Source organism: Pteropus vampyrus, unplaced genomic scaffold, assembly GCF_000151845.1.
Source record: "Pteropus vampyrus isolate Shadow unplaced genomic scaffold, Pvam_2.0 Scaffold225, whole genome shotgun sequence".
Taxonomy (NCBI): domain Eukaryota; kingdom Metazoa; phylum Chordata; class Mammalia; order Chiroptera; family Pteropodidae; genus Pteropus; species Pteropus vampyrus.
This window is the reverse complement of record NW_011889006.1, coordinates 1,523,125-1,539,163: the sequence shown is the minus strand read 5'-3', so window position 1 is coordinate 1,539,163 and position 16,039 is coordinate 1,523,125. Positions and strand designations below refer to the sequence as shown.

The 16,039-nt window shown below is 40.8% G+C and overlaps 1 protein-coding gene and 1 pseudogene across 3 annotated transcripts in view; one reads left to right on the top strand and one right to left on the bottom strand.

The window, feature by feature from the left end:
- Positions 1–6,514: 6,514 nt before the first annotated feature.
- Positions 6,515–6,633, bottom strand: LOC111747510 (annotated as a pseudogene).
- A 2,690-nt stretch (positions 6,634–9,323) lies between these two features.
- Positions 9,324–16,039, top strand: part of NUDT3 (nudix hydrolase 3) — a 92,360-nt gene continuing 85,644 nt past the window's right edge. Inside the window, exon 1 of one of the 3 annotated variants that reach the window (XM_023538512.1) lies at positions 9,324–9,722. In XM_023538512.1, coding sequence (XP_023394280.1) covers positions 9,624–9,722 — 99 coding nt within the window. In that variant the 5' untranslated portion in view covers positions 9,324–9,623. The remainder of the gene's footprint in view (positions 9,723–16,039) is intronic. The other 2 variants (XM_023538511.1, XM_011373489.2) reach the window with 2 other exon arrangements.

Below are 16,039 nucleotides of genomic sequence, written 5' to 3'. Positions count from 1 at the left end.
TTGAACTAACTTTTAAAAAATTATTTAATTTTAAGATATTTGTAGATTTGGATGCAGTTGTAAGAAATAATACAGAGAGCTTTTGTATACCTTTTACCCAGTTTCTCCTAACGTTAACTTCTTGCAAAACTGCATCTTTTTTTTTTTCTTTTTAACACCTATAGCACTTGGTCTTCCTAGGTGGTCTTCCATCCAAGTACTAACCAGGGCCGACCCTGCTTAGCGAGATCAGACGGGATCAGGCTTGTTCAGAGTGGCATGGCCACAGATGCAAAACTGCATCTTGAAGATAAAGTCTTGCAAAACAGTATCACAACCAGGACACTGATATTGACACAGTCAAGATATAGAATATTTCATCACCACAAAGATCCCTCAAGTTGCCCTTTTATAGCCACCCCAATAGCCTCCTACCTCTGGCAACCACTAGTCTATACTCCATTTCTATAGTTTTATTTCACAAATGATATTAAATGGAATCATATAGTACGTAAGCTGTTGGGATTAGTTTTTTTTTCGCACAGCATAGTTCTCAGAAGATCCATCCAGATTGTTTGATGTTTCAGTAGTTTGTTCCTTTCTCTTGCTGCATAGTATATTCCATAGTATGGATGCACTACAATTTATTTAACCATTCATTCATTGAAGGACATCTGGATTGTTGCCATGTTTATGGCAAAGATGCTATAAATATTTATGTACAGGTTTTTGAGTTAATGTAAATCTTCATTTCTCTGGGATAAATGCCCAGGAGTAGAGTTTCTCGGTTATATGGTTGTTGCATGTTTAGTTGTTTGTTTTTTTTTAAAAACTGCCCATTTTTCAAACTGATTCTACTATATTACATTCCCACCAGCAATGTATGAGTAATCCAGTTTCTCTGCATCTTTGCCAGAATTTAATGTTAGTCCCTATTGTTTATTCTAGTCATTCTCATAGGTATGTAGTGAGATCTTGTGGTTTTAATTTGCATTTCCCTAATGGCTACTGATGTTGAACATTTTTTCGTATGCTTATTTGCCATTTGTATATCCTCTATGGTGAAATGTCTTTTGCTCATTTTCTAATTGGATGTTGTTTTATTTTTTTACTGTTGTGTTTTGAGAATTCTTTATTCTGGGCACTAGTTCTCTGTCAGCTATGTGGTTTGCAAATATTTTCTTCCATTCTGTAGCTTGTCTTTTCATCTTTTTAACAGGGTATTTCACAGAGCAAAGTATTTAAATTTTGATGTTTTCGTTAATACTAAGAAGTCTGCCTAGCACTAAGTCTGAAGGTTTTCCCATGTTTTTTCTAAAAGTTTAATAGTTTTATGTGTTACATTTAAATTTATGATCCACTTTAAGTTCATTTTTGTATGAAACTTAGATTGAAATCCATTTTTTTGCTTATGGCTGTCCAGTTGTTCTAGCATCATTTGTTGAAAAGGCTGTCTTTTCGCCAAGTTTAAAATTAGTTTTTTTGTCTTTTTATTATTGACTTGTAGTAGTTCCTTATGTATCCTGGATACTAGTTCTTTGTCAGATGTGTGTTTTATCAATATTTTCTTCCCATGGATGGCTTATTAACTTTCTTAATAATTTCTTTTGATGAGTAGAAGGTTTTAGAGTTAATGAAATCAAATTTATCTATTTCCATTTACAGTTATTGCTTTCTTAATCTTTCTGCCTTTTAAGTTGTGAAGATGTCTTATGTTTCCCACAAAAGTCTTTAGGGTTTTAGTTTTTATGTTAATGTCTATGATCCATCTTGAATTAATCTGTGCATATGGTGTGAGGTAGGGGACATGGTTCATTTTTTTTCAGTGTGGATATTCATATATTCCAGCACCATTTGTTAAAAATCTGTCCTTTTTCCTTTAGATTACTCTAGTATCTTTGTTGAAAATCTAATAATCATAAAAGTATTGAGTTTATTTCTGGGTTCTCTATCCTCTTCCATTGATCTGTTAATTTGTGTGTACACCATTATTCTACTGTCCTAATTACTGTCACTTTATATTAAGTATTGAAATTAGGTAACCTAAATTCTCCAATTCTGTTCTTTTTAAAGATTTTTTGGCTATTCTATATCTTTTCATTTCCATATATGTATTAGAATCGCTATGCCTACTTCTTCCAAATAATTTGATGGTATTTTTATAGGAATTGTATTGAATCTATATATCAATTTAGGTAGAATAGATTCATTTCAATACTGAGTTTCCTTCTCTGTAACCATGGTATATCTCTTCATTTATTTAGATTGTCCTTTATCTCTCTGCAATATAGTTTTCAGTTTATAGATCATACACAATTTTCGTTATGTTTCTCTTGCAATGTTGACATTTTTTGATGCATTGCAAATGGTAACTTATTTATGAGAGGTATGATAGGCCTCCTAGTATTCATGCCTTTGTGTAATCCCCTCCCACACTGAGTCAGGCTGACTTATATGATCAATCGAAAGCTGTGGAACTGATGAAGTGTGACTTCCAAGGCTCGGTCATAAAAGGCATTTAGTCTTGGAATCTTGTATCATTCCTTCTGGGAGGAATCCAGCCACCTTATCACGAGGATGCTCAAGTATCCCTATAGAGAAGTCCACATGGACAGGTATTGAGCTTTCTTCCAAGTGTCAGCCACATGAGGGAGCCACCTTCGCCTGGATTCTCCAGCTCCAGTCAAGCCTTCAGATGAGTACAGCCCCAGTCAACACCTGACTGCAACCTTATGAGAGACACCAAACCAGACAGCCAAGCCACTCCAGGATTCTTAACCCTTAGAAACCATGAGAAGTAATAAATAATTTATGTTCTTAAGCCACTAAGTTTTGGGGAGATTTGTTGTGCAGCAATAGGTAGCTAATGCAGAAGCAAAGACCAGAAACAAAAGGCGCTCCTGGGGAACTCGAGGGGATGGACAATGTAGTCCTGGGGAGATGGGGAGACTGAGAGGCATATTAAGGGAGCAGGGTTGAGTAAGGAACCTATGAAAACCAATTTTCTGTATTTTATTTGTCATTTTATCCAGGATCAGCCCTAAAATGTTACTACAGATGCTCTCTGAAATGTGGGATTGGGGAATGCTGTGTGATCTTCATTCAGAAGAGATTTTAGGTGTGTCATAATGGGAGTGTTTCTATAGATAAGTAAGTCTCATTCTATACTGGGTAGGCAATTGAGCTCTATACTGAAGATCAGGTTCTGGAAGGGCAATAGCTGTTCTTTCGTTAACAAACTTTTTTTGAGATGTGTTCTATGTCAGGCCCCAGGATAACTGCTGAGTAAAATAAGCAAGGATAAATGAGACAGAGACCTTGCCTTCAAGAACTCTGAAACATGAGGAAGAGAAAAAGTGGCACAGAAGATAGAGGCTCTATTCATCCCTCTTACGACCAAGTCAAAATTGTGATAGAAACAAGAAGCAAACAGCAAGGAAAATCACCTGGGATCTAGATGAGCAAGCTCTACGAGTAGGGAGAGAATTAAAAAATTGCCCTGCAACAGGAGGAGATAGGACGGGGCAAGGATGCGAGGCTGTCCAGTCCCCAGCGGCTGAGTGGGACAGAGGCTCTAGCAGCAGCAGCAGCAGCTGCAGATGCCTCTTAAAGGAGCCGTGACTGTGAACGGACTTTTGCGATGACAGACCTGCTCGCTCTGAGCAGCAGCAGCCGGTTGGCTGCACAAGGGGCACCAGGGACTTACAGGGGGACACTGAGTTGTCACAGTGAGGGCCAGAGGTGAGACTTGCTCTGCACAGAAGGGCTGGTGATATCCATTGTTCTTCTGTTGAGCTCTTCCCCACTCCCAGTGTGCAGACACAGCACTGCCGTAGCTGAGATGTCATCAAACTGGATAATAGAGGTTGCTTGCCCAGAGGATTCCCTGAAACTCCACCTCCCCCCAACTCGTGGCCCCACACAAGCCACATCCAAATGTATCCTCCGTGAGTCAGGTGCCCCTTGCCGAGCAGCGCCTAGACTCACTGGTGGCAGCTGACCTCAGTTTCTGGCGTGGCCTTTTGAGGCAACTATAAGCACAGCATCTGTGGATTGCTTGCTGAATCTTAACAGGTGGCCCTGGAGGGGCACAGGCTGGGGCTAAACTTGGCCTGCAGCTGAACCCCTCTGAGGACTTTGCCACTGGACACCTACTTCACAAAGCTGCACTAATAAGAACACGAGACTTAAGAGTTTTGCTTAGTACATAGAAACAGACATGGAAAGGCAGCCAAAATGGGAAGATAAAGAAGCAGAAACCATATGACAGAACAGAGATCCAGGAATAATGGAGTCAAGCAATCTCACAGATACAGAGTTCAAAATGCTGGTTATAAAGATGCTCAATGAATTTAAGGGAAGAGTAGATGAACTCAGTGAGAACTTTAACAAAGAGATAAAATATAAAAACGGAAGTGGAAATTATAAAAGGGAACCAGTCAAAAATGAAGAACACATTATCTGAGATGAAAAATATATTAATTAAATGGAATAAAGAGAGTGAATAAAGAAGAGGATCAAATGACCTATATAGAGGATGGAGAAGCCAAGGACAATCAGAATGGCAAGAAAAAAGAAGCCAAAACTATAATAATTTAATGAGTCTATGGGACACTATTAAATGTAAAAATATCTGTCATAAGGGTATCTGAAGGAAAACAAGAAGTTGAAGAGCTATTTGAAGAAATAATGGAGAACTTCCCTAACCTGGTGAAGGAAATAGACATACAACCCCAGGAAGCTCAGAGAGTCCCAAAAAAGATGAACCCAAAGGGCCCACACCAAGATACATTGTACTTAAAATGCCAAAGGTGAAATACAAAGAAAGAATATTAAAAGCAGCAAGAGAAAAGCAGTTACCTACAAGGGAGCACCCATAAGACTGGCAGCTGATTTCTCAAAAGAAACTATGTAGGACAGAAGGGCTTGGCAAAATATTTGATGTGATGAAAACCCAGGATCTACGACCAAGAATACTTTATCCAGCAAAGCTATCATTTAGAGTTGAAGAGCTCAGACAAAAAAAAAGCTAAAGGAATTTATCACCACCAAGCCAGTATTACAGGAAATGTTAGAGAGACTTCTTTAAGAAAGAATATATATCAAAAACAGGAATAAAAAATGGTAATAACTACATTCCTATTAACAAGTACCTCAAATGGAAAAGAATGAAGCGCTCCAACCAAAAGATAGAGTAGCTGAATGGATAAGAAAACAAGACCCCTACACATGCCACCTACAAGATTAATCACTTCAGATTAAAAGACACACAGACTAAAAGGAAGGAGATGTAAAAAGATATTGCCTTGATGGACATAGAGGGTATTGTGCTGAATGAAATGGGAAGGATGGAGAAAGACATATTGCGTGATTTCACGTACATGTGGAATCTAAAGAACAAACTAAACAACAAAAGTGGAAATAAATTCAGATACAGAGAATATTTTGAGGGCTACTAGATGGGAGGGGGGTTGGGGACAGCAAAAAAAGGCAAAGGAATTAAGAGGTACAAATGGATAAATGCAGAATCGACATGGGGATGTAGATTGCAGCATGGGGAAGATGGTTAATAATGTAATAAGGGGGAAGAGGGGTACTAAATTTAGTAGGGTGATCACTTTCCAAGTCATGTGGATCTCTGATCACTACGCTATACAACTGAAACTAGTATATTGTATGCCAACTATAATTGAAAAAAACTCATTGAATTGTACAATGTAAATAGAAGCAACTAATTATCTATTTCAATAAAGCCTGGGAGAAAAAAGTCTGAAATGTGAGATTGGTAAGAAAACAATGACAACCCTGTGTGACAACGTGATAAAGTAGGACAAACCCAGGTCAATAGAAGGCATAGAGGCAATAGGGAGGGCTTTCAGGAAGAGGTGACTTTTAATCTCAGTTTTGCGAATATAATTTGGCCTCTCTGGGTGGGAGGGCAGAGACAATGCAGTGTGTGAGGGTCTCGGAAGAAGAGCCCTCCATATAACAGGGAAGCATGTTCAAAACTTGGAAGGTTGTCTAGAGGTTCAAGAAACTGTAGGTAGTTCAGAATGACTAGACTATAGGGTAAAGTTGGCAGTTGCTAGCTCCTGCAGAGTCTTGTATATCCTGGAAGAATTTGGATTTTAACTTCAAAGCACTGAGGAGCAACTGTGGGTTTTAATCAAGGCCATGACCTAGATCTGTATTTGGGAAGGATTTTTCTTGCTGCAGTGGGTGAATGGGGCTGAAGGGAGGTCTGGATGGGAGCCAAGAAGCAGCAAGAGGGAGAATTTTAATGAAATAATGGCAGAAGACAAGGAGAGAAGGGTCTGGGGTTGAGGATGTCAAGAAGGCAGAAGCAATGGAGTTTATTATCAACAGAAGGTAAGAGATACATCAATGACTCCTGGGTTTCTGGCTTAGGCGACTGAAGAGATACCTCTTTACTGTGGTCATAAGGAAACAGGCAACATTTTACGTATTAGGTATTTGTTGCAGGAGTTACAAAGAAGTATTTAACTGGAATAATGTACTTATTTATCTATTTTTACACCTACAGCACCTGGTATTCCTAGGTGGTCTTCCATCCAAATACTAACCAGTCCTGACCCTGCTTAGCTTCCGAGATCAGATGAGATTGGGCACATTCAGGGTAGCATGGCTGTAGACCAATGGAATAATACTTTAATCAGTACAGAAGTTCCCTTTTGTCTGTGGGGAATACATTTCAAGACCCCAAGTGGATGCCTGAAACCATAGGTGGTATCAAACTCTATATTCAATGTTTTTGCTATATGGTACATACATACCTTTTTACTTAAAGGAAGCACTTTATGGCTTCTCTTAGCATATCCGAATTGCCAGTATGGGTACAGCAAGTCATCCCTTAAAGTCGTTCTGTGACTTTAAGCAAAAAGATACATAACAAAACCATTTTATATAGGCTAATTGATATAAACGGGAGTTAAGTTCCTTTTGTACCTCAGCAACGTTATAATGAAAGGATATTATTTGAGGATCTGCTGTATTCTTGCATTTTGGGGCCATTATTAAGTAAAAGAAGGGTTACTTGAACACAAGGACTGCTATACCATAAGTTGATCTGATAATCCAGACAGCTACTAAGTGACTAACAGAGGGTAAGTGTACACAACGTGGAGACAGTGGACAAAGGGATGATTCACGTTCTGGAGGGTATACAATTTAAAACATTTATTTTTTGAATTTTCCATTTAATATTTTCCAAATGTAGTTGACTATAGGTAACTGAAACTGCAGAAAGCAAAACCATGGATAATGGAGGACTAATGTGTAATTTTAAAAATGAATTTAAATGTAATGTGGTATTTAACCATTGTCTTCCAGGAAAGGCTGGAATCCCTTGGTTAATGTCTTCTGAACAAGAAAAAATAATTATTCCTACTAAGGCAAGAGATTTGAGACTGATGTGTGGGCTCTTTTGACTAAAAAGGCCTATAAAAGCTGAGGAAGTTATTAGAAACCAATGAAAACCTCTATCCATCTATTTAATCAACATTTACTGAGCTCTTATTTTAGACAAGGCCTTGTGTTTGGAGATGGAGATATGAAGGCAAATGACACAAGACTGCCCTCAAGGCAGTTTACAATCTAACTTGCTTATTATCTTTACTCTTATGTACTGAAATCTGAAATGCCATTTGCAATTCTGCTCTCAACCTTAGGAAAGTGGGAGATAGTACAGTGTAGCTGGCCAGCTGCTAGTGTGATTGTATTCCTACAACTTTTCTATGAAAATTTTGGTAACAGGCAGCAAGAGCCATAAACATATTCCTACCCCTTGGATCTGCCTCTGGGAATTTATCTTGAACTATCTGAGATACAGAGGATTTATATATAAGGATGTTCACTGCTGTCCTAAAGAAACAGAGGATACAACCTAACCTACCAATGGGAAAATGGTAAAATAATTGATGGAACATCCCTATAATGGACTATTAGGAAGTAATTAGAAATGGTATTTAAAAAACTTAATGACATGGAGAGAAAGCAGGATACAGATCTCTACAGAATGTGCTCAAAGATATCCATGATTTAGTATTTTTGGGCCCTCTGTATTTTTCAAATTTTTGACAATGTGTATATTATAGTATTTCTACAATCAGAACTTTCGTTTGTAGAGTTCTTTTAGAGACATAATGGAGAGAAGAAAGCTAGAAAGACAACTAAAATGACCAAGATTTGTGAATTCTGTTATGAGGACTCACCAAAATTAACTGAGATTCCACATCTCATGTGGTAAGGGTTGAGTGAAATGTCAATAATACTAATTGCAATGTACTGGTGCCTGCTATGTGCCAGGTGCCAAGTAGGTTTATTATCTGTATTACAGAGGTAAATAAATGATATAATGGAGATTCCATCCTAGGTTTGTTTGGTTTCAAATCCTGATCTTTTTTGACTATGCCAAATACAAGCAAATTCAAAAAGGGTAATAAGCAATTTACAGACAAATCCTACACAGGATTTTTGACATGTTTGAGGCATTGGCACATTAGGTTTGGCCTGGGCTGCTGATTACATTCACAGGTCTTACTCCATTTTTCCCTGCTAGAGAGTGTCTGGCTGTATATATTTCCCTGGTGAATTTGTTTGACATCCGCAATGTATACTCCTCATTTACTGCCAGAAATGATGCCTTATGATTTACATTGTGTGTGTGTGTGTGTGTGTGTGTTACTGGCCCTCGTGTTTACCTTAAGAGGAAGCATTTGCTTTATTACACGAATAAAAATTGCAGGATAAACATTTGTTCTTTCTAATGGACTAGATGCCCCAGCGCGTAAGACTTCCAGCGCTTATGGTTGTCAGTGAAACGTGCACCGCCCCGCTACGTTCCTGCCTCTCCATCTCCACCTCCGCTATTTCGTCGCAGTGCTTAATTCCGGGCATCTCGGGTTGCACTCTGTTGCGTTTAATTGCACCCTACTTTTTCCTCCAGACCTTTCCCTACCCCCTCCCAGATGGACAGGCAAGGCCGAGGTTCGGGCGGCCTGACCTTGGGTCCCGGCGTGACCTTGGGAATGTCCCGCTTTCCCTCCAGCCGAGCAGCACGGCTGGATACCCGCGTCTCCGTCTGGGCCCGTTCCTCAGCCAGGATGGTCAGCCCCTGCTCCCGCATCCCTTTCACCCCCGGCTTCCTCCGTGCGCGCCGTACCAACCCCACCCCTACGCTCTTGGCGTAGCGGCCGCCTCCAGTCGCGCGGCTCGCTCATTTCAAGCGCTCGTTTACGCCGCGCGGACTGGGAGGGTTCGATTCCCGAACGCGGTCTGCGCTGCGAGCGCGTGGCCGTCCCGCAGGCCGGCGCGGCTTTACGCCGCTGACGCAGCGCGCCCAAGATGGCGGCGCGGTCGTCGTCGGGGGTGGTAGCGGCAGAGGGGGCGGCGGCAGTGGCAGCATCGGGGACGGCAGCCGTGAGGGCGACAGTGGTGCAGGGCCTGGGACGGGGGGAATGAGGAGGCTGCGGCGGGCCAGCGGCGGAGCTGTGTAGCGGATAAGCGGCTCCCCCTCCTTCCCTTGGTTGAGTCGGGGGCGCGCGCGCGAGCGCGCGGCCGTCCGGAACGGGCTCCCCACCCTCCACTCCCGCGACCCGCACGGCACCCCCACCCGGGCCCGGAGGATGATGAAGCTCAAGTCGAACCAGACCCGCACTTATGACGGCGACGGCTACAAGAAGCGGGCCGCGTGCTTGTGTTTTCGCAGCGAGAGCGAGGAGGAGGTGAGGCGCCGGGCCTGGGGTTGCCGAGTTCGGCGGTCGCCTGGGGCGGAGGCACGGGGGGCGCTGCTGTCGGGAGACTGTGTGCCCGGGCTCCGGGAAGGGCCGCTCGGCCCGGCCGGAATGAAGTTCCGACGGAATTTCCTGCGGTGAAGAAGAGAGGGAAGGAAAAAGGACGGTGGGAGGAAGGGAAATGGGTCTGAGCGTGGTCATTCGGCACCGGCCGGCTCGAGGGTGATGCCAGCCTGCGGCCGGGGCACTTTAGAGCCAACCGCCTGTCACTGGGGAGAAGGCAGTGGATGGGAAAGAGTCTGGCTTTCGGTCCAGGCCTCCAGCTTTGAATACAGGAAGGGCAGCTCTGCACTTGTCAGCACAGCACATGTGTGCAGAGGCCGCTGTGCACGAGGCGCTGGCCGCCCCTTTGTGGCAGAGAAATAGACCACTTCATTGGCAGATTTGGGGTTTACCGAGGGATTATGTGAGTCTGTGAGCTCAAGGAGGGTCTTCTTAGGAAGATTTAGGGCGTTGTGCAAAAGCCAAAGCCAGTTGTTTATTTTACAGTGCGCTGGATAGCCCTTTTGTGTGGCCTGAGAAGAAGAGACATTTGATAAGATAATCTTTGTGGGCTGAAAATTTTTCATTTTAATTGGTAAGGCCAAAAGTGGTATTTAAGATCTTTGCCCTGACATTCCTCCCTTGCCTTATAGGAAAGCCCTTAGGATTAAATGTGCTAGCAAAACAGAAATGCTTCGAATCAGTTTCTTTTTGCATAGGGTACTTAAAAAGAAAAAGAAAAAAGAATCTCAGCTTCTCAAAGCCTTTCTGTGGTGATAAAGGGAATTCGGAGAAGGAACATATTTTGTAAGTCCACAATGAATAGCGCTTTGGAAATTCGTAAGATGCCTGTGGGAACGCATTTCTCGTGTGCATGGTGGTAAAATGGCAGTTAAACTGGAAACAATGAAGGACTGTGAAATTCAATATGTTATAGTCCAGCTTTCAGCAGTGGGCTATAGTAGAAGGCTGGCTGCAAGTACAGTGCATCGTGTTGAAATGGGGTGGGGGGGGAGGAAATTGACCCGTTAGTTATGAAAAAAAAGCTATGATGAAAGAGACAGATGGATTGGCAGGAGCGTCTCTCTAGAGATATTTAAGAGGAAGTGGGAATTTAAATTATTGCCTGAAAAAAATTAAGAAAACACTAATGGTGCTGTTGAGGGATCTGTGTGTTCCTTTTCAGCAAAACAGAGGGAACCAGATTTGGAAATGTATACATCGTGTCCTAGCATATGTTGTTAAAGTCCTCAAAACAGATGCATTGTAGTAGGAGTATTAAGCAGAGCCATGCTGTAAATTATGTACTGTGTAGGAATATATATGAGTAAAGTAAAATTATTAGTGGTGTTTACTACTCCAGAGTCTTTGTTCTCTTTATTATCATATTATGGGAAATCAGATGGGATCACAGGCAGTTAACCGGAGGGACAACTAATTTAGCATCATAACATGTCTTACTACAGTACTATGGTTAAGTCTGTGAGCACCCCTATTATAAGTAGAAGGGTATATAATTTAGTTGTGTGAATGACGCAAGACTTTGTTAAAAATCTCACTAGACATTGAGGACGTGAGCAATTTGGATAAATTGGAAACCTTTATAGATCATAAGCAAATTAACGAAGACTTGATTTTTCGTTTTCTTTTAAAAGTTTTATTATTGACATTAGCATTAACGTTAGTTAATACATTTGACTGACCATGGAGTTTCCTCTACTGAATTCCTTTTTGAACACTGGTTAATGAGTAGAAGATACATGCAAATCTTTAATTACAGATTCAGTGAATGTTACCACTAAAGCCTAGGAGGAAAACAAAAATTAATGAAATGGGCCTATTTTAGATTTGTTCAGTTCAATTAAACAACTGTATATTAAGACCCTACTATGGGTGCAGCACTCTGTAGTGTGGGATTTAAAGATAAATATCCCTCTCTGCCCCCAAAATATCCCTCTCTGCTGTAGTTTTTGATGTGGCCCCTAATTGGGAGAGATTTTGGACCAGAAATAATCTCTAGGGTGCTGCTCAACTCTCGGATTATGTAATTGTGTTGGATGGGAAGGATTTGTTAGTTCCAGGAGAACTTGTATGTTCTCCATAGAAGTGCTAGAAATTAGAAGTATTAGTTGCCACACATTCTGAGAATGTGAAATTCAAACTCAGTAGGACATTCAACCCAAATTTATTTTTTAATGGGCACTAATGGCTTTAGCCAACTTGGAATAGTTTATTATTAGCATTAATACAGTAGTAATGTAAGTATAAATAGGACCCTGATTTATAAATTTAATTAACCAGTGTCAAAAAACATATATACAATGTAAAGAAAACTAGATGGAAAATATTAGCAGATATTTCAGCCCCAGAAAACTTTATTTATAGGCCTGCAGTGATAGCAGCTGAAATACTGATCCAGGTTAGGATGTGTGAACATATTCAGCAAGTTTACCAAGCAAGTTTGTTTAGCACTTAGAGTGTCAGGTTCTGTGATACAGTTACGAAGGAGACAGGCATGCCGGAAGCTTAGAGTCTAGTGGGAGAGAGAGAAGAGCAAACAGAACCAACAACATGGTGAAAATGGATTCCCTTTCTTTCAAATCTCTGGCTGCTTTTCCTGTTGATAAACAAGAAAATTCTCCCACTTAAAAGTTTTACTAGTCATGATTGACATTTTGATAAATTAAAATCTTTAAATTTGAGACATTAATGATAACTAATATTTATTACAGTACTTTGAACCTGATGTACAATGAACATTCTCTTACCCAACCTACACTTTAAGCAGTTTGGTGCACTGAACGTTCGACAGTGCTAATCACTGGATCTGATATACCCTGACAGTGTGGCTTCCCGACCAATTGTGTGCTTACAAAGAGTCAGTTGTATTTATTTCTGTATCTGTTCATGTTTATGGTACTTGTTATTATAATTATTCAGTGTCATTAAATATGCTGTAAGCCAGTGAAATTTGAATTAAAAAAGGATGGTGTTATATTTCAACTTCTTTGGAATGATTCAGTAGTATCAAATCTCTAAAAGAAGTTACTGCTCAATTATATGGATAAGCAAACTGAAAAAGATGGGGAAAGAGTCTTAAAAGTCTAGCAGGACTCTGCACATAGATCACTTCATGAATGTTTTCAGGTTTTTGTTTTTTCTTTATAGAACTGGAAAACAGGTTATGAACAATGAGTTTGGTATATGAAAGAAAGACAACTTGCAGTTCAGCAGTAGATCCACAGTCAAGACAAAATCTTGGGCCTACAAAGATTAGCAAATAAATATACATTTATATTTTTAATTTGCCATATCTTCCAATTAATATTTTATCACAAACAATATAGAAGACTGAAATGTATTTCTTGAGTAAGATTTTATTGCACTAGATTGGGTAATATGACATTCATCTTTGTCGTATTATTCAACTTTGGCCCTCCTAACGCACTTCCAGTGAGATTTTTCCCTCTTCCCCCACTCCTTTTCATTTTTGGAGCCTCCGATGACAGGAAGTGAGAGACGCTAGTGTTGGACTTGCTTGTACTCTGTACCCTCCCCAGCGTGGGGTGGGTGACTGTAGAAGGCATTTATGAGAGTTGAAGTATCTAGCAGAATGAAATACTAATTTGGAAAAGCCAGTGATACAAACTGTATACCAGATGACATCACATTGCTGGTTAAAGCTGGCCCTAAGGGATCTGTTTGAATGCTGAAGGAAAAAATGTGTACTGATAGGATCATCTCAGTTAGCTTTCCGTGTGCATTAAAACTGTTTTTAAAAAGAAAGGACAAAACAGTCTTTAAATGTGTTAGGTTTGTTGAGCTATTCCATTAAGAGCCCAGCATCTCTTGGCAATGGGCTCCTGCTACTTATTTTCTCAGATCCTCGAGTTCACTAGGTTGAATGGGAAGATGATTGACATTGAAGATCCTCAGTGGGCAGAGACTCTGGTGGCCTGAGTGTTTGTCAGTAAGAATGCCACAGAGGAGCAGATGGAAGGACGTCAATACAGACCACACCTTCCTCCAGGCTCTAGAGAGGAAGGCACAGGTGGCAATCCCAGAGATGATAAGCATGACAAAGGACTTCCAACAGATCCCAGGCTGGTTGGGTAGTTCTTTTGTAATATATCTTGATCATTCATTGTTCAATATTAATTGCTTTTAGAAAATCACGATAGGTGCACTGATCCAGTCATCTGACTGGACATTTCTGCCTCTCATTTCTCTGTTTTTCCTGGAGGCTTTTTTTTGGCACGTGTGCTTTCCCTTGTGCCTGCCTAATAATACTGGTTGGTCAGTTAAACATTTCTCCCGTCACCTCCCATTCTACCTACTTCCTGAGATGTGAATTCTGATCTGAAATTATACTTATAGCAATCTTCATTTTTCTTTTCCACTCCATGCCCTAATGTTATTTGCTTTTGGGTGATTCTCATTTCTCAATATAGTGTTGTGTATTTACTGTGTATGAAGCAATCTGTATTTTTCTTCATAGCCTAGTACAAAGAGGAAGGGCCCTTGTTCAAGAATACATGTGTTTATTCATTCCTTTAACACACATTTTTTTGAGAGCCCTAGAATGGACTGATCTCTGTGCAAGACCCTGGAAATACACAGATAAATATGACTGTGGTCCCTCATAAAGCCAACCCCTCTGCCTGTTCTGCATTTTCGCCCATCCCCTCCTGCCTGCCCAGTGACCTCACTCCTACAGTTGTCCCATCTCTTCTGCTTCATCACATTTCCTTCTCTACACTATCATTCCCAGGCAAATAGGCTGTAATATTTACCATCTTAAAAAATAATGCTTCCTAGACCCCAGATTCCTTCCAGCAACCATCCTTTTTTTCTCTTCCCTTTCACAGGAAAACTTTTTCGTACTTGCTATCTCCACTTCCTCTCTTCCCATTCTCTCTTAAACTCATTCTAGCTCGGTACCCTTCTATGATTCTGCTGAAGCCACTCTTCAAGGTAACCTACAAGTTACAAAATCCAGTGGTCAGTTCTCAGTCCTTATGTTACCTAATCATTCGTCTTGAAACACTCTCTTCATCTTGCTTCTAGGGCATCTCTAGTTCTTCCCTCCCATTCTGGTTGCTCCTTCTTAATACTATTGTATTCATCCTCATTTTTCTGACTTCATTTCATTGCAGTGCATGAGGGCACAATCTTTGAAACCCTCTCTCCACCAGCACGCACTCTTACAGTAGGTGATCTCATTGCAGTCTCATCTTTAAATTCCATATTTATACAGATTACTTTGTCTATTTTTAGCCCTGATTTCTCTCCTGAAATCAAGACTTAACTATCCTGCAATCTATTCAGTATTTTATTCTGGATATCTGAGAGCCATCTCAAACTTAAATGCCCAAACTGAATTCTTGTTTCCATCCATCAAAAAAACAAACAGCAACAAAAGCCCACTTCTCCCACAGTTATCCCTCTTTCTGTAAATGAAATCTCCATACTACCAGTTGCTTAGGTTAGAAACCGTGGAGTCATCCTTGACTTCTCCCTTGTCCTACTCACATCTAATTTGACAGCAAATCCTGAATAACCTCTCTTCAACCTCCACTGTGCTATTCTAGCCTAATGTATTATTCTCTCTCGCCTGGAATATTGCTATCTTTTCCTAACTCGTCTACCTGCGTCTGTCAGTACTCCTCTAGTCTTCTCTACCGCAGCTGCTAGAGTGATTCTTTAAACACAGAAGTCAGATCATGTCACTCCTCTGCTCCAGTACTGTTTTGTCTCAATAAATCCAAAGTCTTAACTATGATCTCTCAGGCTTTGGATGATCTGGTCCACTGCTATGGCTCTGACCTCATCATTTATCCCTCTCACTCTTATCCCTCTCTTCCAGTCACACTGGCCTCTCTGTTCTTTCTTTCCCCTGTTACCTGCATGGCTTGCTCCCTCACTTGGTCTCTGCTTAATTTTCACCTTATCAGACAGGTCCTTATTGATTAGCCTATATAAAATAACACTAGTCCATTGTCCCTGTGTGTCTCTCATGCTGTTTTTCTTGGCAGCACATATCACACTACCAGACATATGTATTCATTTGTTTGTTGTCTGTTTCCTCTCACTAGAAAGCAGGCTAATCCAAGAGGATAGGGATTTTTGCCTGTTTTATTCACTCCTATATCCTCAGTGCTTAGAACTTAGTAAATGCTGGGTATTATTTGTTGACTGTGTGAATGATTGAAAGCACACATAGTCCCTGTTTTCAAGGAGCTTACATTATAGTGGAGGAACTGAAA